Source organism: Ammodytes marinus, assembly GCF_949987685.1.
Source record: "Ammodytes marinus genome assembly, chromosome: 2".
Lineage (NCBI taxonomy): Eukaryota > Metazoa > Chordata > Actinopteri > Uranoscopiformes > Ammodytidae > Ammodytes > Ammodytes marinus.
In genome coordinates this window covers 2,571,812-2,598,155 of record NC_137231.1, presented here as the reverse complement: position 1 = coordinate 2,598,155, position 26,344 = coordinate 2,571,812, and the positions used below count along the sequence as shown (strand labels likewise).

Genomic DNA, 26,344 nt, shown 5'->3' with positions numbered 1-26,344 from the left:
TTGAACTCTGAGATCCTATGTAGTATAAATGTGCAAAACATTTAGAAATTGATTCATCCTAGCCTGAGAAAAAGCAGAAAGAGAGTTTGTTAATTAAAACTAGCCCACTTCAAAAACAAACCCTGCGTTCCAATCCCCATACTTCCCTACTATTTAGTATGCCAGAAAAGATTTAGGATGTCCCAATACATAAATGCCCCACTTACTCCAATAGCATTTTGCAGTTTTCATCTTTATTCTTGACATTTCTCAACAAAATGAAAAAAAATCTTCCTTATCTGATTTTTTTTCTCTCCTGTGGCCCTAAAACTCTTCTGTACTTTAGTATGTAGTGTAGTAAATAGAAAGAGTATGTGATTTGGAACGCAGGGAAACTCTCTCGTGTGGTCTCGCTTTAAAACAAACAAGCGGATCCACCTAGAGTCCAAACACCCTTCCATTGTGTTGCATTTTGTCTGTTGCTTGAACTCGACTCACCAGCCCTTATTTACATACGACAGAGCAGTTCATGTGTGGTGAATCCTATCAAGAGGGTTGCACGCAGTACAGAATGGAAAACAGCAACAGATCTGCTTTGTTAACAGAATTCAAAAACAGGAACATTGACATGTAGGCTCATTCTACGTACTGAAAGATCCAACATTATCAGTGAATGCTAGTCTCCAAGCAATATGTTTCCATTTCAGAAAACATAACAACCTTTTGTAAATCCAGAACAAAATCATATCTTTAAATAAAATAACAGTTTAAACCATTGCTGTCTGCTTGTGTGACAGATTCTAATGCTAATATGGCATGCGCTATCTCTCACAGCATTTTTAGATGTTATGATTGTGGTGGGTTAAGAGAGTACTTTGCTTTGGTCTAAACAGAGCTTGAGCTTGTTTCTTGGCCTGGGGCCTCAGGGAGTGGCAAGGTTAGGAACATGGATAAAGGCTCTCCCAACGCAGGAAGCAGTCTGTAAACCATCCCTCCCTCTTCCTGTCGTTCCACAGATAACGTCTTCTTAGTCATGTTCACTCACAGGAAACAACAATCCCTGCTCTCTCTCTCTCGCACACACACACACACACACACACACACACACACACACACACACACACACACACACACACACACACACACACACACACACACACACACACACACACACACACACACACACACACACACACACACACACACACACACACACACACACACACACACACACACACACACACACACACACACACACACACACACACACACACACACACACACACACACACACACACACACACACACACACACACACACGCATACACACACACACGCATACACACACACACACACGCACACACACAAAATGAAATCGTTTCGTTCAAATTGTATTCTTAAAAGTATTCTTTTTTTTTTAGACTTTCAGCGTGAACACACCCTGTAGCTCTCCAGAGGACATTATCTCACATCTCTTCTCTTTGAGTCTGACTTCAGTTAAAGATGATTGTAACCCTCAAAACACAAACTAACAACTCCTGAAACTATTGAATATGCCAGTATAGTTAGGACAACACTTACACTATACAGTATATATGCTTGTGGCTCTCCGAGGCTGTACATCCCACCAGTTGTGTGAGCTAAATGTTGACTTCATCATGCCAACATGCTGAAAATGACAATGGTAATATGCATGGCAGGTGTAATGTAGTCGGCCATCAAGGAAAGCATTGGATGAATGATCTTTTAACCTGATTGTGGCACTACTAGTGACCAGGGAATAAACAGCAGTCTTTAGCCTTAATTCTGCAGAAACCATGAAGTTTGAATCATATTTCACTGCAATCCATCCAACTAATGCTGAGATCATTCTGTTGTCCGCACCTCTGACGTTAGTGCCTACAGCAGAGCTATTCAATTAGTTTTGAATGGGGGCCGGTTGGTGGAAATGATCCAAAATGAGGGGCCAGAAAAAAATGCCTAAAATTGATGAGCATCACATCAATAGCTGTAAAACACTACAACGACATAGGAGTGCATATATTGTCTTTATTTTATCAAATAGAGTTCACCAGCGTATCAAAACAAAATCCCTATTTGATTAACATAGGCTGCCTGTTGTTTAAGTATTTAACAATCTTATCAGTTCAGGAAAACACAATAGGTTAACTCTTCAACAGCTTATCAAAATACATAGAAATAAATGTACTCTAAGTGCAACAGCTTATCAAAATACAGGTAGGCCTAGGTTTACTAAGAGTGCAACAGCTTATCAAAAAACATAGAAATAAATGTAGGCTACTCTAAGTGCAACACCTTACAGTGTTTCCCCCCCAAAATATGTTTGTCAAGGGGTCACTGTCCAGGGTCATGGGAGGCGCGCCGCGGTGAAAATTTTGGCTGTATTTTGCTCAAAGATGCCAATGCACAGTACAGAAACAACTGCTTATTTGAATACAAAAAAACTACAGACACTGACTTTACAGTTGTGCAATTTTGTTTGCTATGTGAAGGTACAAATGTTGTGCAAACAGGCAAAGTTCTACTGGTGCAATATTATGCAGACACACTAAATACAAATAATGGACCATACACTTACACTGCGGTACAATCGTGCCCGCAAAGCTGCATACACAGAGCAGCTGATAGAGAAACGCTTGGAGACACATGTGCACATTTATTTACTGCAGGTCGCGGCCTTTCGCGCAGTTATGACCATGCAAAAGGACACATCGCACGTGCTAGTACATTAATTGTGCACCACACAATTATTTTTTTGGGGTTGGTCGGTAGTCAAGGCGGGGGCCAGTAAATATTCCTAGGCGGCCCGCGTCCGGCCCACGGGCCGCCTATTGAATAGCCCTGGCCTACAGGACAGTCAGAGGGGACAGCTAGCTAACAATGGCCCCATACAGTGCACCTCTCTATGTGCATATGACAGCGTTTTGATTGTTCTATCTTCAGTGCATCTGGAGTGGGGGAGTAAGTGCAAGTTGACTCAGACGGGATATTTTAAGTATGTGAAGTGATGCGAGTGTGTGGGGGTTGGAATGCCAAAGAATAAAAACATTGTTATCCACTGCAACACACAATTCGATCATCACACTGGAATACAGTGCACCAGGGGTATGAGTATTTGTGTGTGTGTGTGTGTGTGTGTGTGTGTGTGTGTGTGTGTGTGTGTGTGTGTGTGTGTGTGTGTGTGTGTGTGTGTGTGTGTGTGTGTGTGTGTGTGTGTGTGGTATAGGCTAGTGAATGGCAGTAAAGCAAAAGATGTGAGGTAGGATTAGCGAAGTGGCCTGTCACATATCACTCCCAGTGGGGATGGGAGGACTGGGGATGATTGAATCAACTGAAATGATCAAATTTTTGTCAGAAAATCAAGCTGTTGTAAAATGTTGGACGCATGTGTTTTGAGGGCCTGTTTAAACAATGATAGGGTGGCTGTCTGATAGATGTGCTTTGGGAGGAGGGGGAAGCTTTAGATTGATTGCATCCCTGGACCTGAGGCAGTCGGCTTGGGATGAGACGGGAGACAGCTCAGGGTGAGGTGATGAGAAGTTTAAAGTCAATCCGGTATTTCCTTTTTTTCTTAAGATTATTTTGAGGCATTTTTGCCTTTATTAGACAGTTTGGTGAGACAGAGATGAAATGGGTCAGAGAGGAGAATGACATGCAGAGAAGGACCCGGGCTGGATTCTAACCCGGGTCTGCTGGGCAAACTGTGTTACTTCTGAGTTCAAGTGCTTCACTAAAAGGTGCAGTGTATAATTGAAAAATAAGTGACTGTGGCCTTCAAGGACAAGAAGCAAGTTACTAAAGATGGCATCATCCACCACTGCCTCAAGTCTTTTCACAATATCAAGTGATGAGGAGATGTTGTATTTATTTAGATATGTTATAGTACTTTTTCTTTGTCCTCCTACAGGTGCATGCCCCAGGACACCCAACACAGCATATAAGCACAAATGGCCATTACCTTTGTCCATTCTAGGGCTGCGAGGATTAATCGAATATTAAATTATTAATAGATTATTAAATTTAACGCCAGCTATTTTGATAATCGATTAATCGTTTCGAGTAATAAATTTTTTTTTTTTTCCAAATTCTCTGTTTCCAGCTTCTCAAATGTGAATATTTTCTGGTTTCTGTAATCCTCTTATGACAATAAACTGAAAAGAAATTCTGTTTTGAACATAACAATACATTTAAGGGTGTCAACATAGGCTTTGGAAAACTGATTAACGTTTTTCACCATTTTCTGACATTTTACGGACCAAACCACTCATGGATTAATAATCGATTAATCATGAATCAAAACAATCTTTAGTTGCAGCCCTAGTCCATTCTGTGCTAATGTAGAAATTAGGGCCGGGCGATAGGGCCTAAAATAATATCCCCAATGTTTTCATACCACACTCAATTGCAAACCAAGCTTTAACCAAACTTAACTTGTAAAAAAGTTCATATACCTTCTTAAAGATAAATTAATTGAGTGTAAAAACACCTTTTGTAAAATAATATAAGTGCATCAGTGTCAATGTATTGCATCCCTGAAGAAAACACTTCACTTCAAGTGAATGAACCCAGCCTTCTCTACTGTATAGGGCACTATGTCTTAGCAGTGTTAGTTACTCTTAGTTTTTCTGACACGAGGACTTGCACACTCTTTTAAATAAAGCATAAATACCCACATCAGTGAGATTCCAGCACTGCACCAAATGTGGTGTGCCCCCAAAGTGAGCTTGGGTTTCAGCAGTGCACCGCACCCTTACCCTCTGAACCTATTCCCCAGCCAGAGGGCAGGACCAATAAACACTTAACACAGATACACAGACAGGGAGATATCAGGACACACTCAGGAATCTTATCAGTCAGCTCCTCTCAGCAGCAGCTGTCCTTGTGGCTAGATTCCCATTGGTCAGGACTAGGGTTTCATGGGAATTAACGGGAATTTATGGGAATTAACGGGAATTTTGGGAATTAACGGGAATAAACGGGAATTTACTAAATTTAAAGCAACCCAAATGCACTAAATTCTCCTAATTATGTTATTTCAGTCCAGGCAAACATTCTAGACTGTAAAAAGCTGTTTTTCCAACTAAGTTTTAATATATTTATGAACATTTAATTTCAAATCAGATTTTTTCTGAAGTTTATTGAGATACCCAACTTGATATCATATATTGATTTTTACTAGACCAGGTTTACAGAGGCTTCAACTGGGATTTTAAATATAGTTGGGGACAATATATTTTAGCATAATCTTGACTAAAACAACCAGATTTTATGCAAGTACACTTGGCAAATTGCACATAGCACACATCCTACTGCAGGAGTACTGAGGCCACGCCCCCTACGCTCTGTGCATTCCTCCATCACATGGGGGGCCTACCTACTTCCACTCAATTTTCATTTCACTTCAGTAGTCAGTCTAGGGGTGGTGTGTGTTCATGGAATCTGCGCGGCCAAATTTTTGGTTATCCAATCAGCGAACAGAGCGAGTGGCTGAGAACGATGACGTCGAAGTCGCGCTCCAGTTTCAGTTGAATGCTGCGTTCGTTTATACTCGGAACTCCAAATTTCCGACTTGGTAGTTCCGAGTTCCGACCTGTCTGTGTTCCAGTACATCTGCTCGGGAAAGTATGGACGCCTACAACCTTTCTCATCCAAATAACTTAACGTTAGGCTCTAGCAAGTTACTGTTGCCAGGTACCGGTAGATCCATAGACTACAATATGTAGTGAAGTCGGAAATTTCCGAGCTCCCTGTACAACTGAAACGCACCGTCAGAAGGCGGCTCATGACATACGTCTGACCAAACGTGATGCGATTGGTTGGCTAATCCAGAGTGGCACTAGGCAGATCCGATAGTTTTAAACTTCAACAGACGCCCGCCCCCAAGTGAGTGAACGTTTGCCAATTACAGCACTTCCAGACCTTCTGTACAAATGAAATTAAGTACGATGGTCTGGTTGGACCAGGCTAAGGCATTTGACTTTATTTATTGAATGGGTGGGGTGAGACTGATGAGTAATATTTTACTCGACATTCATCTTTTTGTTGTTCAGTGAAATTATTGATTGTTCATAAAATAATCAAAACTTGATAAAGTTCTTCTTACAAATAAATCTGTTCAAATGTAATGTGTTTTGATTGTATTATTTTGCATGGATGTCTGCCTATGACAAAATGTAGTGTTTATATGTTTAGATTTATGTTTGGTTATGAAACACTTCATTTAAATTACCGCCATTTAGTTAATTCCTATAATTTCCAATTTTGAATATTCCCAAAATTCCCGAGCGAAAGTTCCCGTGGAAAGTTTCCGGAAACTTTCCGGTAATTTACCGGAAACTTTCCACCCCTTTGCAACCCTAGTCAGGACGTATATTTGCAACTTTAGGGCGTGGATTCATTCAGACAGTCCTTGATCAGTTATCTTGGAATCTTGAAAATTCAGAAAACAGGGTCGTTTTGGTGCCAATGTTTCTCATGTGGGACACAGTGGGAAAACCTTGCTGTTATATTGGTGTTGTTCTGCTAATACTAATTAAATCCCACTGTTACTATACTGCTATAGGCCTACTGCCTGAATGTAGGACAGAGGGTGAGGCACATGAGCACTGAGCAGACACTTTGCTAAAGGTCTAACCAAAGGTGGACTTGGACGACAACGTTTTCACAGGCCCAGCAGTGGTTCAGATAACAAGTTAAAGGTCACATATTATGCTAAATGCACTTTTTAAATGTGTTCTAACATATCCATGGGTCCACGGTGTGCCTAGAGACTGCCAAAATATTTAAAAGTATTAGGGACCACTAAGACCATATAATATGGTGTATAATAGTACCGAAAAGTGTATAATATGGGAGCTTTAAAGGAATACTTCACCCATACGGAACCAGCGTTCTATCATTATAAAATAACTATTATAATATAATGAATGAGGTTTTTCTTCCCTCAGTCTTCCCTTAGACTTCCCTTGGCCCAGCTGTCCTGTTAATCCTAACCCTTACTGTGATGTCTCAGTAAGGAAACTGTAGGGTTAGACAGTGAGACCATAAAACACTATTTCTGCCTTTTCTCAGGCTAAGATGATCCGATTTGAAAAAAAAATTGCACATTTATACTAAATAGGATCTCCGAGTTCAATACACCTTCATATTCCAACCGGTGAATTAGGCCTTTAACTGAGCAGTAAAGTGCCACTTGTAATAGAAAAAAATCTCAACCGATGAATCAATGATGATAAACTAAAAAAAAAACAATAATGTGTTTCAGCCCTGGCTATGTAGCTGAGATATCTCTGAGACACACATGGATCCTTCTTCTATGTAAAACTCTGCATTACATAAGGGTTAGAGTGTGTGCACTGCCAGCCGTCTATATTTGTAATGTGCCAGTGTGTGAATGCCCTCCCTGTTCACTCTCGGCAGCTGTGTTGGTGTGAATACGTCACTGGGTTCTCTATTCTATAAGGAAACAGAATGAATGACAGAATGAAGAACACAGCCCACTGCATCATTGGAGTATCGATAGAAACAGTCTGGATGTGCCATTGACTTGTAAAAAGGTGATGAGGTGATGAGGCCTTCCAGTGAACAGTAATGTTCATACTGCACATATTTTTGTTAACCAATCCTAAGTCATAATTTACATCTGTGCATATCGCATATACATATTTTTTATTATATTTAACATACTTCTATTACATGTAGGCCTACACTATCCTATTTCACTACAGTTATTATTCTTATTGTTATACAGTATTACAGTACATGTAAAGTCATCTATTTCATCTCCATTTAACTTTTTTTTTGCATTCTAAATTTACTTTATTTTTATGCACCTTATCTTTAAACGTTTTATCTGACTTGTGTCCTTGCACTACTGTTGTGTTTATTTGTGTCTCAGGTGTTGCTCTCTTCACTTGTGTTTTATTTCTATATTACATTGTTGAGAGGAGCCTGGGACTTAAGAATTTCATTGCTGATGACTGCTGCTGTAATTGTTAATGTGCATAATATGGCAAATAAACGTTAATGAATCTTGAAACAGTACACATGCTGATACTGATACACACTCCTCTCTCTCTTTTACGGCCTCCACACACATCCTACCTCTACTGCGCGTCTACCTGGCGTCTGCGTCTGACTTTTTGTCACTGACCGTGTAATCAACCTAGAGCGGGCACACATCCAACCTCAGACGCACTGCTGATGCGCGTCGGAGGCACGTCTGCAGCGACGCTCCCCTTTACCTCAGGAGGCGGAGCCTATTTTTTTCTGAGAGCCGCGCGTCTCTCTCGGGTCTCTCTGCTTTAACTGATAGAGAAATACTCTGCTGAGAGTCATATTGACTTCATACCGGCAGCTTTCGCTGTAGTTTCACCATTTCCTGGTGTGTCCCTTTCAAAATAAAACTTCCAACAAGCGAAAATGTGACAAAAAAAAAGAAAAAAAAAAGACAATGGGGCGCACGGATTACTGTCCAGACTCAATATAAATCATATGCATCATAAATGACACGAGAGAACTTCATTTTTAATGGGAATTATCTATGAAAGAAAGATAGGGCTTTTAGAAGCAGCGCTGCAGCAGCTGCTGAGACGTTCCATGTGTGTCCGAGAAAAGTCCGAGAGACGCAGCAGTAAGGTAAGGCGACGCGCTACAGAGGTAGACGCAGGATGTGTGCAGAGGCCGTTAGATGAGAGCACGTGTGATGTCACCTTCCATAATACATGAAGCTGCTGTGCTAGATTGAGTTTTCTATATGAATGATCTGTGTGCACCGCATTCGACACAGCACAGGAACAAGAATGGCTTTATCTTATTAAATGTAAATCAGTGTGAATAAGTGTACAGTAAAGTGTGCTGCACCACCGTTGAGCTTCTTTTCTCAATCAGATGAGTACGGCGACATTAATCCAAACCCAAAGTCACTCCACTCCTCTAAGCTCTAACACTTGAGCTGACATTACTAATTCTGTCAGTGCTTACAAAGCAAGGAGCACTGAGATTGATTCAACAGCTTTCAGGGATTACACTCATACTGAGGGAGAGAGAATTACACATGTTGGCATGAGAGACATCAAATCCTTTTGACATTTGGATCTGTTTATTGTGTTTGCAACTGAAATTATCGGTGCAATGTAGGGCTGTTTTGAGAACTTTTCCAGTTTCCACTGCTTCCTGTTAATTCAGACACCTCTGGTCCATTGATTAAGATCCACATAAGATGTCTAGCAGCAGAGCTAATGTTAGCATCCTAGTCTCGAACAAATAAATTAGATAACGTAAGTGTTTAGCACCTGATATAAAAAGAGACCGTACAGATGACTTCTGTTATTTAGCACAAAAATCGTGCAGAAAACCCCAAAAAACAGTTTATTTTTATATTTGTATTGAATTTCAGAGGGGGGGGGGGGTACCAAGACAATGTTAGGGGAAAAAATGGTAGGCCTTTACTTATCTTTAGGAGATTTAAATGTATTAACAATTTGAATTGAGAGACATAGGCCTACTGTATGCATACGTGCGTGTACTCATGAGTTCAAGACAAAATGTTGCACTACCATTGTAGGAAAGTGTTCGACACACACACGGCACTGAGGCGTTCTCAATAAAGGCCAGGACACACCGGCCAGATAATCGCCGTCGTAGTGTCGGTAGGGGGTCGGGACACGAATCTGTTTGGTGTGTGCCGTGACGTCGGCCGACGTAGAGGTCGTCGGGCTTGTTTTGAGCCGACTGTCTTTCATTTGGAGCAATTTGATTGGTGGAGGGCTAGCGAATCAGTGAAGCCCGGAAGTGAGGCGGGTAGCACAAACAGCTAACAACAGCTAGCCATCGTTTTAATGTGTTTGTTCGTTTCGTTTTGAGAGTACTCACATGCATCAACCCTTGTTGACTGCTCGACACCATGCTCGACACTCTCTGCTAAAAATTGTGCTCTTATGGTCCATACATATAAATACGTATTTCTATCTATGTTTATGCTCTAGAGAGCTGTCCCATCATTTCCGGCTTTTGTATTTTTTCGGGCCACAATACAGATTAGCGCCGCCTGCTGTTGTGGAGATATTACGTCCCGCGCAAGCGCAGAGCGTACGGAAAATAAGCAGTCGTCTCGGTGTGTTTTTTGGCCGCGACGGGAAGACTGCAGCTTCCTGAAACGGCGACTCCATTTTTTGGGTAGTCGGAACGAGTCGGACTGGTGTGTCCTGGCCTTTAGATGACCATTAATTTGGACCGACCAGATAAGAAGGAGGCTTATGCCTGGTTTACACCGGGCAGATCGGCTGGGGTCAGTGCGGCTAAGAGCAGGTCAGCTCGCTATGCTAGATCCGGCGAGGGTTTCCACCGTCGACCCTATACCCCACAGGCGGGGTTAAGGCTGGACGGCGACAGCTGCCGCCAGAGTATGGGTCAAAGTATCGGGCCGTGCGTGGAACGACTGCGGTCCAGTCAGACGTCTCTCGTTTTTGCTTTGCCAGACCAGCTGCTCCTGTAGGCTATGTATTCCCCGGTGTTGTGAGCGTATTTAATCGGGTAAATGCACAGAGACGGCTCAGTGAAAACCAACAGGCACAGTGAGCGAACTGTGCTGGCCATGGCAGCTATGCAACTATGGTGACATCATAGCAACGGGACACAGTGTAGCCCACTGATTAATTGAATTTAAGAGAAAAAACACCACAAAATAAACAGAGTGCTGCGCTGACAATTCTCGCTAAACACAAGACTCTTCACTCTTGCCGAGCTCCACCTTTTCGGCACCCTTTCAGACGGCTGGTACCCCAACGGAGGAGTACTGAAAATAGAAGCGGCTCAGAGCAGCTCAGCTGGCTTATTTTGGGACCCTACCCAACTTTTGGCAATGGAAACGCCAATAAGCGAGCAGCACCGAACCGAGCCACTCTGCTTAGTGGAAACGAGGCATTAGAGGTGTAGCCCACACACACAGAACCTTGACCAACAATCAGAGTTGTTATTCAGTGATCGTCCACTTCCCTTATTCATGACAACACAAAATGATATGCTTCCAACTCAAAATATTCAATAGCCCTTTCTATTAAAAATAATAATACAAAAAATAAAACAGGCTAGTTTACATTGCAACTATAAATTCATGGTATTCAATGCAAAAGAAACGTAGGCTTCTGTAGGGACAAGAGAATACTCTCTCTCTCCAGTGTAGGCTAAAAGTAATCCATCACAAAAAAAATTGGCAAAGATGGCCACTGAGTATGTTCGTCAAAGGCATTCATTTCCCTCCTCTTACACACATTTTAACAGGGGTTCCATCCAGTGACCTTTTCATCTCCAGAGTAGCCTACAACATCCCCAACAAATCAAACATGTCAATCTGGACCAGATTGAAACCACCGCGGGGTGTCACAGCTAGTCGTCCACTCTCAACACTGGCTGTAGGCGGATGTTCTACCAACAGAGTTAACAGTGCTGTTAACAGTCTTATCTATTGGCTGTCCCGAAGCACAACAGGTGTACAGACGAGCTGACTATTGGCTGGCCAACATGCACCTCAGCCTGAACAGAGCCTCGCGCGCTGCTCTTCAATGACGCACATTCGTACGCTTCACTTCGACAGTATACACACTGGACAGACGGCGTTCATGTTTTGGTCAAGTTATTCAATGTGACCATAACGTCACGTGCATCGAATAGGCTGCCGTATGCTAGTGCCACACTTACTCCGACATTTTCGCTCTTGCTGGGGTAGGCTGCCAGTCTTCCTCCGCCTTTTACCGGCATTATGCTTCTCCTCGAGTCGGCTGAACAGGCGCCCCGTCGTCCCGACTCAAACCAAAGCCGTGGAGCTTGAGATAGCAGTTACCGTGGGGGGAGTGTTTGAAATGAACCATATCCTTGTGACATCCAGGCCAGCTCCGCCCTCGTCTCTACCAGGCTGCTGCTGGACAGCCTACAGCAGTAGAGAGGGAGGTCCGTCCACTACACGACACGACAACTGTCGACAACAATCTCTCTCTCTCTCTCTCTCTCTCTCTCTCTCTCTCTCTCTCTCTCTCTCTCTCTCTCTCTCTCTCTCTCTCTCTCTCTCTCTCTCTCTCTCTCTCTCTCTCACACACACGCAGCGCTGCTACCATGCTAAACAAGCATAGAAATCCACATTTCCTGGCTGTTTCCTTTATTGCAAGCACTGCTTTATTTTCTGGAATCAGCAGCGAATCATCATTTGATAGTGCTAAACACCGCCACAGTGTAGCGCCACAGCTGTGGGAACATCGATTATAGTCTACTGTATGTCCAGCTAAGCAGCTGCAGACGGTTCGTGAAGCACTTTAGTCCAAATGTTAGACTAAATAGGCTACTCACGCTTAATATGGCTCCCTTTCCCAGTCAGTTCCCCGACATTAGATAGATTTATGAGTTAATCTTCAGATGGAAATTCTTTCCTTTCTACCAACCGACTGTGCAGTCCAGTGCATCGTAGGCTAAAGCGGGGTAAGACGCCCCCTGTAAAAAAAAAACGTCTATTTTTTTCATAGTTTACACATTTTTGTGTTTTACCTTTTAGTTTGTAGCCTACACAAGAACATTAAGACAGATTTAAAGCCTGCGGACCTGAATATATAGTTTTAGAGGATAAACTCTGTAAAGTCAGAAGTTTGTATAGCCCAGAGCATAGAGGTTATAGCCCAGTTATATATAGTTGATTTTCTTGTAAATCACGGCTGTTTGGCAAATAGTCTACTTTTCTGTTGTTGTTGTTGTTGTTGCTTAAATTAGAATGTACAACTCCAATTCCCAAAAAGTTGTGACGTTGTGTAAAATGTGAATAAAACAGAATGTGATCATTTCCTTTTCGACATGTATTCAATGACTAGAAGTGCAAATACATCGTATCGTATAATGAACTTTATAGTTTTTTTTAAATATAGCCTACACAAATTTAAAAATTGCAACACGATTCAAAAAAGTTGGGACCAGGGCAGGGGCAATAAAAGATTGAGAAAGCTGTAGAATGTTAAAAAAATACCTGTTTGGAACATTACTCCCATAATGTTAACTGGTAACAGGTGATATTATCATGAATGGATATAGTAAAGGTGCATCCTGTAAAGATTCAGTCATCACAAGCAATAATGGGATGATGAGGCTCACCACTCTTTAAAAAAATGCAGAGAAAAACAGTCCAACATTCCTGCTAAGAATGTAAAGGATTTTACCATCTAATCCATAATATAATTAAAACATGAGGTGGCACTGCATTACAAAATGACATGATTTTATAAATGATATCACTACATGGGCCATTAGTCTAGGTGCTGGGAAAGTTTTGTATGCGCTTCATTTAGCGGAGATTATCTCAACTGTTATAGACTAATATGAGCCCAGTGAACAACGTGGGATGTGTGACAAAATCTCTATCCGGGGCGAAAGTCCTGAAATTGACCACAATAGGTGACACTAGTATCACACTAGGGGATGGGACTTTTTTTTCCTTTATAGATATCTTCATACATTTCTACCAGATTAATCTTCATATTAACAGAAATACTTTTTGTATTACACTTTGTCTAAAAGATTTAATAAAATATGCAAATGAGGCAATGTCTCATTAAATATGCGTAGCCTATATAAACCCTTTAGTATAATTCCTGGATACGATTGGTATGCACTTCATTTAGCAAAGAATATCTCAACTGTTATAGACTAATATCACCCCAGTGAACAACATGGGATGTGTGACAAAATCTCTACCCGGGACGAAAGTCCTGAGAATGACAACAGGTTACACTAGTATCACACTACGTGGTGAATGGGACTTTTTTCCTTTATAGATATCCTCATACTTTTTTACCAGATTAATTAATCTTCTTATTATGAGAAATACTTTTTGTCTAAAACATTTAATAAAATATGCAAATGAGGCAATATCTCATTCAATATGCGTACATACAGTATGTAATAGGTTGACTGTTTTTTAGCCATTTTCATTATATATCAAATCAGAATGTTTACACTCTTCTATGACCTTATAGTCATTGTCATTGTGAACATTGTGATCCCCTCAGAAAATCTGTAACTTCAAGGGTTTATATGAACGCATATTCAATGAGATGTTGGCTAATTTGCATATTTTATTACATTTTTTAGACAAATTGTAATACAAAAAGTATTTCTCTTAATATGAAGATTAATCTTGTAGAAAAGTATGAGGATATCTATAAAGAAAAAAAAGTCCCATTCACCACGTAGTGTGATACTAGTGTAACCTGTTGTGGTCATTTTCAGGACTTTCGCCCCGGATATAGATTTTGTCACACATCCCATGTTGTTCACTGGGGTGATATTAATCTACAACAGTTGAGATATTCTCTGCTAAATGAAGTGCATACAAATCGTATCCAGGACCTCTACTAAAGGGTTTATATATAGGCTATGCATATTGAATGTGATATTGCCTCATTTGCATATTTTATTACATTTTTAGACAAAGTGTAATACAAAAAGTATTTCTCTTAATATGAAGATTAATCTGGTATAAATGTATGAAGATATCTATAAAGGAGAAAAAAAGTCCCATTCACCTATTGTGGTCAATTTCAGGACTTTCGCCCCGGATAGAGATTTTGTCACACATCCCACGTTGTTCAATGGTGTCATATTAGTCTATAACAGTTGAGATCATCTTCGCTAAATGAAGCGCATACAAAACTTTCCCAGCACCTCCACTACATTGAACACTTCAGAAAACCATTGCCGGTAAACACAGTTCGTGGCTATATCCACAAATGCAAGATTAGACTCTACCATGCAAAGTGAAAGCCATTTATCAACAACATCCACACATGCAGCAAACAAAGAACAAAAATAGAAATAAAAACTAGTTATAAAAAGGAAACTTAACTTAAACTGAATTAAATTTAACCTTGAAAAAAAATATATACACTGTATATAGCAGGGCTATTCAACCTCCTTAACAAGTGGGCCGAAAAGGAAAACCGCTGGGGGTTCATGGGCCAAACATACGGTAAAACTAGGGCTGTCAAACGATTAAAATTTTGAATCAGATTAATCACAGGATTCTGTGGATTAATCACGATTAATTTTTACCATTTGAAAATATGCCCGAAAAATTTGAATTTTCTCTGTATATTGTTGTATGAACGGAAAGATAAATGACAGAAGGTGGATATGTGCATTTAAAATTAGTATTTTTATTAATTGAAAATCCAAATGATGGTTTTAATACTGAAAATAAATTAAAATCAAACTAAAATATATGCCTACCTACCACACCATAATTCAATTGGTCTGTCTCTTTACTATGTCTTTGGGCAAATATAGGATAGGCTATATAATGGCATTTATTTGGTGAATCTATAGGTTGTGCATTCTTGAAACAACTTGATTACAGTCTGCGGTGTGTGTGTGTGTGTGTGTGTGTGTGTGTGCGTGTGTGTGTGTGTGTTTGTACGCGCGAACACATCCTAGGGACTGTTCATGTGTGCCAGGAAGCCGGCGTTATGTTGATGTCTACTCACACACACCTCTGAAAACTGCAGACGTTTAAAAAAACAAGAAGGGCCGTATTCGGCCCACGGGCCGCTAGTTGAATAGGTCTGTTGTATAGTATACAGTATATATGCGTCCCTTCCAGCACAACATGCTTTGAGAGGTTGGTCAACCACTGCACCACGAGTGCCCCCTGGATTCCCACTGTCTTATTAACGTATACATCAACCTGCTGCCTGAATGAAAGTTCAGGTTTCACATTATGATGTCATTAATAAAACTTTTACACTTGCATTTGGTTTGTCATATCCTGGCATATCATTAAAACATAATCTAACAAATCTATGAGATCATTTTCACAATTATATTTAGATTGTTTTCCCCCCACGCAATGTAAAATATTTTACTGCAATGTTCCAGCCTTTACACTTCATGTGTTTTAGTGTTTCAACAATGATTAAGATGATAAAAAATAACTAAACATATATTTGAAGCAACAACAATAGTTCTTCAGTGACACTCTGAGTGTGTAGTTACATTAAATCAATGCAGTGTGGTGAAGTGCTCACTCTGCCAGCACATCCATTATCTACTGACCTTGAATTTCTAGGCAAACATTTCATTGCAAACTCATCCAGCGTGGGCTGTGATTTAGCCCCTGTCTATGAGTGTGTGTGTGTGCCAATAAACTGACCATCCTTCCGGTCTAAAAACAGTCCCAGTAGCTGCGAGAGCCACCAGTCAGACTCACTGTGAGTGATAGAGAAGCAGCAACATCTAGAGGCCACTGACGGAAATATACCAAGCACAATGAAATCAAAAACTGTTACAAATTCAGTTATTATGAGATTACAGGATTATTATGAATAATTTTGAGTTGCTGGTGAAAAGTTCTTATCAAACTGAAGACATTTTAACTGATAGTCAGACTTGTAGTCACATATAGGGGTGGGGGTGGGGTGGGTGTATGGTTCAGTTGTATGTGCCTTGTATGTTTTCTTTCTTTTTACATATGTATGTGCTTGTATGTGTTTTAATGTGGCTATGTGTTGTTGTTTTTTTACTAGGGACGGGCATTGGAAATAAGCAGTAGCTATAAATGCTGTGATGCTGTACATTGTAGTTTTGTTGTAAAAGGGTCTATATGTTAGCATATGTCCTTATCAAATAAAAATTAAATTAAATGTTTTAGAATACAGTATGAATTTTAATTTGTCTCTGTCTCAGCACTTTTCCTCTGTTGATGCAACCCACTTTTTCATTCATTCATTTATTTTCCCACTTCCCCCGTGCTATATATATTATGCTATTCAAACCTCTTTTTGGGGAGTTGGTTTCCTTTTACCTCTTTGGAATAATGCTAAAGGAACCCTTAACATTTGATTTGGCTGTTCATGTTGAGCTTGATTTTGTTCTGTTCTGTTACTTAAACATTAAAGTGCTTTATCCTAAGGTTTCAAAAAAATATTATATTATATTGTAGTATTATTATTATTATTATTATTATTATTATTATTATTATTATTATTATTATTATTATTATTATTATTATTATTATTATTATTATTATTATAAAAAAAAGAAGCTGCTCAGCCAATCACATTGCAGAAAATCAATGCATTTAGCCATGTAGACGTGGTCAAGACAATGTATTGAAGTCAAACCGAGCATCAAAATGGGGAAGAAAGGGCAGTAAGTGACTTTGAACATGGTTGATTGTACACAGCAGGATGGATCCATGCTTTCATGTTGTTTACGCCACATTCTGAACCTGCCATCTGAATGTTGCAACTGAAATCGAGACTCATCAGACCAAGCATGATTTTCCAATCGTCTATTGTCCAATATTGGTGATCCAGTGAGAATTGTAGCCTCAGTTTCCTGTTCTTAGGTGAAATGAGTGGCACCCGGTGGGGTCTTCTGCTGCTGTAGCTCATCTGCTTCAAGGTTGGTAGTGTTGTGCGTTCAGAGATGGTATTCTGAATACCCTGGTTGTAACAAGTGGTTATTTGAGTTACTGTTGCCTTTCTAAATATAATAAAGAAGATTAAAACTGCGAGCAGTGATGACCGGGCCCTCGCACTCTCGTGCTGGACGCCATCCCGGCCGGCCTCGGCGCTCCGGGCCACCGCGTGAGAGAACGCACCGCAGTCTCCTCCTCTTCGGAGCGCGCGGCACAGTAATACCTGTCACCAGAAGTGCGGAAGTTGCCGCGACGCGCTTGATACGGATGCGAGGACGTCCTCAGGCCTGGGCTCTTACCAGGCGGGTGAAGTTTGGAGCACATGGGACGGTGCAAAGCGAAATTACAGCGACTTCCTGTTTCGTGGCGATGACGCCGAGAAACTACGAAGGCCACGGAGCCGATAGAACCGGCTTCCCGTGTTATCCTTGTCTCTAGACCTCCCTGAGCTGCTTTGAGGTAGCCTGGCATTCCCAGACCTGCCACTAGGCGCTGGCAAATTAAATTTGCTGCGCGTGTTGGTCTGGACACGCTCCGTTGAAGCTTTATCAAGAAGACCAGAAATCTGGGCTCACGTTTCAATTGGATCTATCTAATATGGGCGCGCCAGAGCCCTTTATATGGTACTCTGGGGAGGACGTAACCGGATGACGACAGTGACGTGCATGCGACGTCGAAGCCGTGATAGTAAACATCAGAGATGGCTGCGGATATGTTGTGTGAGTTTGAGACTGCTTTGGCCTCGACCCTTAACGATTTGGAAGACGGCACTCAAATCTTTCATTAGCAAGTAAGTGGAATGTTCTATTTTGCCGACCGACCACGGCAAACGTTTAATTTAACAGTTTAACAGCTGTTCGCTAAACGAAAGGGGCTTACGTCGCCTTGTGCATCGCTCTGATTGGTTGTAGTGCTATCCAACTGCGTGCAGTGGCATTTGAAATGCACGAGTAGGAGCCGCCCCTTGAGTTGGAAATTACAATTGATCGTCGCCAGACCCTCTATCGTTCAAGATATCAGGGTCTGGATTTCCAGGCTAGCTTTGAGGTTGATTTGATCAAAGTTTGTCTGACATCTAGCTAAAGACTTTTATTTAATAAAACAACTAAATAAAATATCAGAAGATGTGTGGCTTATCTCCACTGTTAGAGAAATAAAGTCCCATTGCATTAACCATTACCCAACATAGCATGAAAGGCTAAGAGAAGTCTTCAGTCCCTCTATTTGTAATGCAATTCTGCCATCTGGTGGGCAGCCCTGTAAATAAGGGAGAAGAAAGTAGAAAAAAAGAACACAAAAATAGCTGACTTTCTGTGGGTAGAGGTCAGAACATGATGATGCTTTTCTTTGTAATTGTACAGAATCAATTTGAGAATATTTTGTGTTATAGTATTTTAACTTACTGCAATGCTTCATTATTGAAAAGGTTTAGTTTAAGCTACAGTGTTGCTACAGACGACTGAATATACTGTAATTAAGTTAGAGCTAATTCCTGTTTAGTGGCGTTTCAGCCAATGGAACCAGCTTCCCGTGTTATCATGGTGGCTGTCTAGACCCCTCTGAGCAGCTTTGAGGTTGATTTGATCAAGTGTGTAGGACTTGGAGGTAAATAACCAACATACAATATTTACTTTGCCCAGCGGGTGGCTGGGCACCAGTTTGTAAACGCTGCCATACTGAGAAAGACGGACAGAGTTTTGTGGAGCTGAGAGGCTTAATCAACTTTGTGTCAACTCACTTGGCAATGGCTTAAATGTAACTGAAATGTATTTACAACCCCAATTCCAAAAAAGTTGGGATGTTATGTACAATGTGAATAAAACAGAATGTGATCATTTCCTAATCCTTTTTTGACGTGTATAGTATAAATAGTACAGGTAGAAAATAAATAGTACTGATTGGTAAGTCAGAATTTTCTGACATAGTTAATGAGCTCCAATGGATCGTGTCCAGACCAACACACTGAGTACATTTAAATTGGCCAGCGGCAGGTCTGGATGTCCAGGCTAATTAGTTGCTACATTTTGGGTAAAAAATTATTATGTTTTGGGCTCAGCATTTTGTAATAGTTGTTTTTCGTTTTTTCTTACATTTTCTTTAAACATTACTTTTCCGGTCGTTGTTACATTTCAGGCTCTTACAAGGCTGCCACAAGTGCTTAGACACTCCTGAATTACAATCAACTTGTCTATTTTTTTAAGATATTTTTTGGCATTTTTCATGCTTTATTTGACAGTAAGAAGAGACAGAGGTGAAATGGGGCAGAGAGGGGAGTGACATGCAGAGAACGACCCGGGCGGTTGTCGAACCCGGGTCTGCTGCTGGGCCCGGCCCGGGGGGGCGCCCTACCTACTGAGCTAAGGATAATAATATTTACAAAGTTTTATAGTAGCTATAGTATTCTGTTGTAGCCTGGCTCCGCCCGCCTACCTACTTTCCCCCCAAATTTCATTTTCCCTTCAGTAGTCAGTCTGGGGCTGTGGTGAATTCACGTGTTTGAGCTCAGGAAAATGTTCGACCGTCCAATCAGCGAACAGAGCGAGTGGCTGAGAACGATGACGTCGAAGTCGCGCTCCAGTTTCAGTTGGATGCTGCGACCAAACGTTATGCGATTGGTGGCTGATCCAGAGTGGCACTGGGCAGATCCAATAGTTTTAAACTTCAACAGACACCCGCCTCTTAAGTGAGTGAACGTTTGCCAAATAGAGCAGTTCCAGACCTTCTGTACAAATGAAATGAGCTACGATGGTCTGGTAGGACCAGGCTAATTCTGTTGTGGGTGGTGCTCAAAAATGCCTCTAACATGGTAGGCTCAAATGTGCGCGCAAATGTTGTCCCGTTTGCAAGGCTCCTTGCAAGGCTCCTCATATGCGACCGAGAAATGCAGCCTTCGTTTCACGGTTTTGAAGGCTGCATCAGATGGATCCTTCGTGGCCCAACATATCCCGAGATTCATTGCGTTTTTTTCCGAGATGGCATAAAATAAAATAAAAAATAACAAAATAACAAAACATCTTCTTAACTTTTATCTTCCTTTCTTTTTTTCTTGTCCATCTTTTTTCTTGTACTTTTTTTTCTTTTCGTCTGGTAGGCAACTTCTTTTTCTTTTTTCCTCCGTTGACAAGGCTGTTTCCGTTGGCAGCAATCAGGGATGCTAGGCAGCACAGGAGCGGCGAGTCGTCACGCAAGGTAACGGCTTGTTACGCACACCGGTAATGCTCGTAAACAGACCGTCTCGTTTAATCGGCATTCACAGGCTATAGCCTTCATAGATCTCTGTAATGGGATACTGCTCCCGTCTATGAAGGCCATAGCCCGTGAAGGCCGAACCGAAGGCCGAACGAGAGTTGTCCTGTGCTGCCTAGCAACCCTGATTGCTGCCAACGGAGGCAGCCTTGTCAACGGAGGAAAAAAGAAAAAGAAGTTGCCTACCAGACGAAAAGAAAAAAAAGTACAAGAAAAAAAGAAAGGAAGATAAAAGTTAAGAAGATGGCGCAACACGTTGCTGTTTTGTAAGTTTTTATTTTATTTTATGCCATCTCTGAAAAACCGCAATGAATCTTGGGATTTGCTGGGTCGCGAAGGATAAATCTGTTGGACCCTTCAAAACCGTGAAACGAAGGCTGCATTTCTCGGCCGCATATGAATATGAAAGGAGCCTTCGAAATGGGACAAGCCTTGATGCGCCGCTATGACGCAATCGGTCTTCAAATGCGGCCGCTCGATTGGGACATAGATATCCCATAAATAATATAAAATATATAAAATTTAAGTGCCGACCTTGCTGGACACATCACCGCTGGGCGCATGTGATGTGTCCAGCAAGATCCCTTTTACAGTCTAAGCTAGATACTATTTGCGCTGCAGCTGCACACACACACACACACACACACACACACACACACACACACACACACACACACACACACACACACACACACACACACACACACACACACACACACACACACACACACACACACACACACACACACACTTTCTGTTTCCCATTCTGAGCAGAGGAAGGGGAGGAGTTGTCCCACAGATCCAGTCGGCAGCCCTATGATTGGGTAATCATAAGGTTGCCTGCGTGATCAAAGAGACAACACAGCAGCATGGGGAGAGGAAGGACAAGTTATATATCTATAGCAGGACTTCTTGTTTCAGTTTATGTGGTGGATCATCGAAACAGAGGATCCCTAAATAATATCACAAATAAAAAATAAATATAAAAACAACAACATAAGAAAGTGAAAATAGTGGACATAAAGTGTTGTAGTATTGTGAACTCCTGAACCATGGTGTTTCCTTCATTCTCTCATTAAAGATCTCCTATTATACTACTTTTCTGGTCTTCATTTCTTGTTAAAAACTGCTAGAGCAACCTGACACGAATCACATCACAAAAAACTATGTAGATTTTCGGGAAACTCTTCCTCTCATCTGAGCGAGCACAACAGTCTCTCTACACTCGGCTCTGTGCTTCTCCGCCACCCCCCCCCCCCCCCCCTCCTCCTGCAAACCCCACTCCGTTGTGATTGGTCACCTTCCTTGCGGAACACATTCAGCAGCTCGCGGGGAGATTTGAGAGCAGGAAGGTGGGGGCATGGCCGGAGCTTGCCTGAGCAGCATTACCATACATGGAAACATCCGCTTTCGTGACAACAAGAATATCAGGAAATTCTGAACCACTTTGAACACGTGATTTCTCGACCGGCTGCCCTAGTGTTTAGCGCTCTGCACAGCCACCCCAGACGGTCAGCAGGGAATACGTCTAAATGCATGTACGTCATTATTTGATAAGCTCGTATGGTTACAACGTTTATAGGTCATAAAAGTCAAAAAGTATCATAGGTCCTCTTTAAAGGTCACATATTATGCTAAATGCACTTTTTAAATGTGTTCTAACATATCCATGGGGCCACGGTGTGCCTAGAGACTGCCAAAATATCAAAAAAAATAACAATCTCTCCTTTTCTCACTGTCCCCCTTTCTGAAACCCCCACCTCTCCCCTCCCCTCCCCCCCAATATACTCCAGTCAGAATTCTCGCCGACTATTACGTAATAGTCGGCACAGCCACATCCCCATATTTTCTTTATATGTCCATGCTTCCGATGCTTCCCCCCCACATTAGTAACCAGAAATTTCCACCGTGCAGTGGTCTATGATAACCCCCCCCCCCCCCCCATTTCTTATTGGTCCACGGCCCCGAGATCCCGTGCCCGAGATCCCATGAGATCCTCTTGAAAATTTTCCGAGCGACAGCCATGTTGCTTTCCCCGCTAAGCGACAAGATGCCCATAGCCTACAGCCTGAATGTTACATACACCAACACAGAATGCTTTTGCTCATACTCCAGTAATTTATCTTAACCACAGCAGTATATGCCTACAACGGATAGGAAGCTACTTGTGGGTTTTTGCAAACAGTGAAACTGAAAGAAATGTTTTTATTGGTATTTTGGCCTGACTGGTGTATAGCTATATAGCTTTGGGACAAGCATTCAGCTTTTGCTCATAAAAACATAATTCTATTACCCAGACCAGTCTGGAAATGCCTCGTTTTTAACAGGACAAAGGATTGTAACTTAATAGTGTGGAAGTCAATTTTGAAGATATTTTTTTCACTGATTTGTGAAAAAAATTATTTATTATTTATTATTATGTTTTTAAATCGAGTTTTAATTTTTTTTTTTTTTTTGCTTCTTTTATTCGCTTTTAAATGTTTTATAATGTGTTTTATGTATTCTAATCTTGCCCCTGTAAAGCACTTTGAGTGGCCTTGTGTCTGAATTGTGCTATATAAATAAACTTGCCTTGCCTTGCCTTGCCTTGGTACTTTTAGTTTATTTTATCGTCTGAGTCTTATTTTTAGCGTTAGCGCCCATGTAGCTTCTGTTGTAGCACCAAGTTTTGCTCATAACACGACTCACGTAGTGTCTCTCTAGTATCGCGAGAGCACGGCAGAGACGGTGGGAGAGCCCCATGGCCATATAAAGAAAGCCCGGCAGAGAGGTGGGAGGGGCCAGCCAGATCGCACAAATATAGGTCATCCTGAGACCAGAGGACAATCAGGGTATAGAGGCTTGCTACAATACATGATCTGAACGGGTTTTTCAGCAAACATCTAAAAAATTAAGTATTAGGGACTACTTAGACCATATAAAATTGACAGCAAAGTGCATAATATGTAACCTTTAAGCAGATCAATGACTAATTTCCCCTCATTGCATCATGATGGAGGCAGAAACCTCACATAAAACTCAGGAGTAACAGGATATTGATAGCCAGAGATCATGGATCCCCCCTGCAAAAAAGAAAGTTGTCCTCAACTAAATATGAATTATGTTGGATATTTTTTTGTACGTGACATGTATTGTACATACACAAGATAGATGGGTTGTACTGGAGGTAAAGCTGACAGAAAGTTTGAATGAACCAGGTCAGCTCAATCCCCTACTTTGAAGATTTAGATGAAATCTGACTGCACCACAGTTATGTATGTGTGCCATTAGACATCAGAAGCAGTGGAGTGTGTTGGTGGAATACCTGGTGACGAGTGTGAGTGTGCTGGGAGAGCAGGCACTGTGTGTTTAAGCCATCCCAGCACCTTAGCATAGATAGCTCTGTGCTATACCACTCCCTACAAGGAAACACCAAGGTCAGCATGTCTGACTTAATGCTGCACACACACACACACACACACACACGCACGCACGCACGCACGCACGCACGCACGCACGCACGCACGCACGCACGCACGCACGCACGCACGCACGCACGCACGCACACACACACACACACACACACACACACACACACACACATAGATGGACATTTACATGCATAAAGATGCTTCATCACAGAAACAGTAAATCAATAAATCTATAAATGTAAAATCCTGACACAGGACAGAACGTGCATTAGACAGCTTTATAGAAGATGGGAGTTGTATTTTTGAATGTTGTAAGACAGCAACTATTCCTTGGTAAATTGATTTGTCATGTTGCTTTGCTTGAGTTGAGTTCTAAAATATTGCTTGGTTTGGGCGATGCAGCCTCAGATTTGCCTAGAAAGGGAAGGGTAAATATAAATCCATATTTCCCAGCAGACCTTACCATTGCTTTACTCAGACAGTATTTGAACTAAGTATTAAAGTCTGGTGTTGAATTGACTTACACATTATTACTCCCTAGTTGAATCAGACCTTTGTAATAGACACCAATGAAACTAGCAACATTCTATTTTCTGTTGCAGAGCCAGACATTAAAGATCTCCTATTTTACTACTTTTCTGGTCTTCATTTCTTGTTAAAAACTGCTATAGAATCATATCACAAAAAACTATGTAGATTTTTGGGAAACTCTTCCTCTCATCTGAGCGCGCACAGTAGTCTCTGTCCACACTCGGCTTTGTGCTTCTCCGCCCCCCCCCCCCCCCCCCCACCCCCTCCTGCAAACCCCACTCCGTTGTGATTGGTTACCTTCCTTCCGGAACACTTTCAGCAGCGCGCGGGCAGATTTGAGAGCAGGAAGGTGGGGGCATGGCTGGAGCTTGCCTGAGCAGCACATTGCAGCACAACTGGAACGACAAGTGCAAAACTCTAACAACAGTATGCAGAGCAGCGGTTCATTCGGACCAAACTCTAGATCATTTTTCATTGCTTAAACACAATTTGCAAAACTCTACACACCTATCTCATGGTTTAACCACAGCCTGCACAACACTGTGGATTTCCAGTACTTTTTTCAAATGCTAACACACTGCTGCCACAACTGTAAACCACACATTCAAAACAGAATGAATGCCTTTCAAACATTGCGGATTGCAAGTTCAACTGAAACACTAAGATGTCTTGTTTTAGACTTGTTAGTGAACATATACAGTATAAAGGGAAAGCTCAAAAATATATTTTTTTTTTGGAAATGGACCAAGGAAGACAGGTTGTTGGAGGGAGAAGAGTGGCAGTGAGAGTGTGGATGTGTGGAGGAAGACCTAGAAGACATAGAGCTGTAATGTCTGATGAAATACAGTAAGGGCAACACTGATAGACCCTGTTGTGAATCATGGTCTCGCATTGAGAGAGGCAGGGTTGAGAGTGCAACCCAATCTGCAAAAATCTAAAGTTGCATCTGTAATACGAATTTTCCAGCAAACAAACAGCTTAGGGTTGCATCCTTACAGTAAATGACAACATTACAGGAATTGATTTCTGTATTACAATTATAGAATATTTACACAGATAAATACATTTGGAAATGTTTTCAATAAAATATACAAAATGTGTATCTATTGAAGCAAACTTCTGATTTTCATTTATTTTAGTTTTCCTAAAAAAACTGGTATGTTATAAAATAAACAATTTCATGTGAAAGAATTTCACCCTTTCATCAAAGAAAATATTATGTAATTTGTGTGAAATAACTCAAATTATTCAAACTGTAAAGATTAAAAGTTTGTAATTTGTGTATTGGGGTTTGATGCTAGTGTTTCTACTCTGAGTGTGTTCTGAGTGACAGTGTGTGTTATCTCAATGAGGCTGGTTCATAGTGTTTGCTGCACTGAGCCTATTTTGCAGGTGAAGTGAACTGTTCAGCTCCAGTGACTGTTGGTAGTGCAGACTGTAGTTAGAGATTTGCACATTGAGCTACAGTTGTGCCCATTGTGGTTTAGCGATCGAAAAAAACTGTAATCCCAAACTGCTCCAGGGGCCCTGTACTACGGCCGAACCTGCGCTATGACCCCCTCCGAAGTGTGGTAACTTGAGAGGGGATATGCGAAAAGACAAATTTCAATGTAACCAACCATTGACAAATAAAGTAACTTAACTGAATGTATGATTATTTATATGAGCCTGCCAGAGGGCAGACTCCAGAGAAAAGCAGAGTAGAGGA

General features: G+C 41.4%; 1 protein-coding gene across 1 annotated transcript in view; it reads right to left on the bottom strand.

Moving 5' to 3' along the window:
- The window catches only part of LOC307266524 (tight junction protein 2-like), an 81,813-nt gene extending 69,898 nt beyond the window's left edge, over window positions 1-11,915 (bottom strand). Inside the window, exon 1 of the mRNA XM_080048563.1 lies at window positions 11,698-11,915. Coding sequence (XP_079904689.1) covers window positions 11,698-11,757 — 60 coding nt within the window. The 5' untranslated portion in view covers window positions 11,758-11,915. The remainder of the gene's footprint in view (window positions 1-11,697) is intronic.
- Between the last annotated feature and the right edge of the window lie 14,429 nt (window positions 11,916-26,344).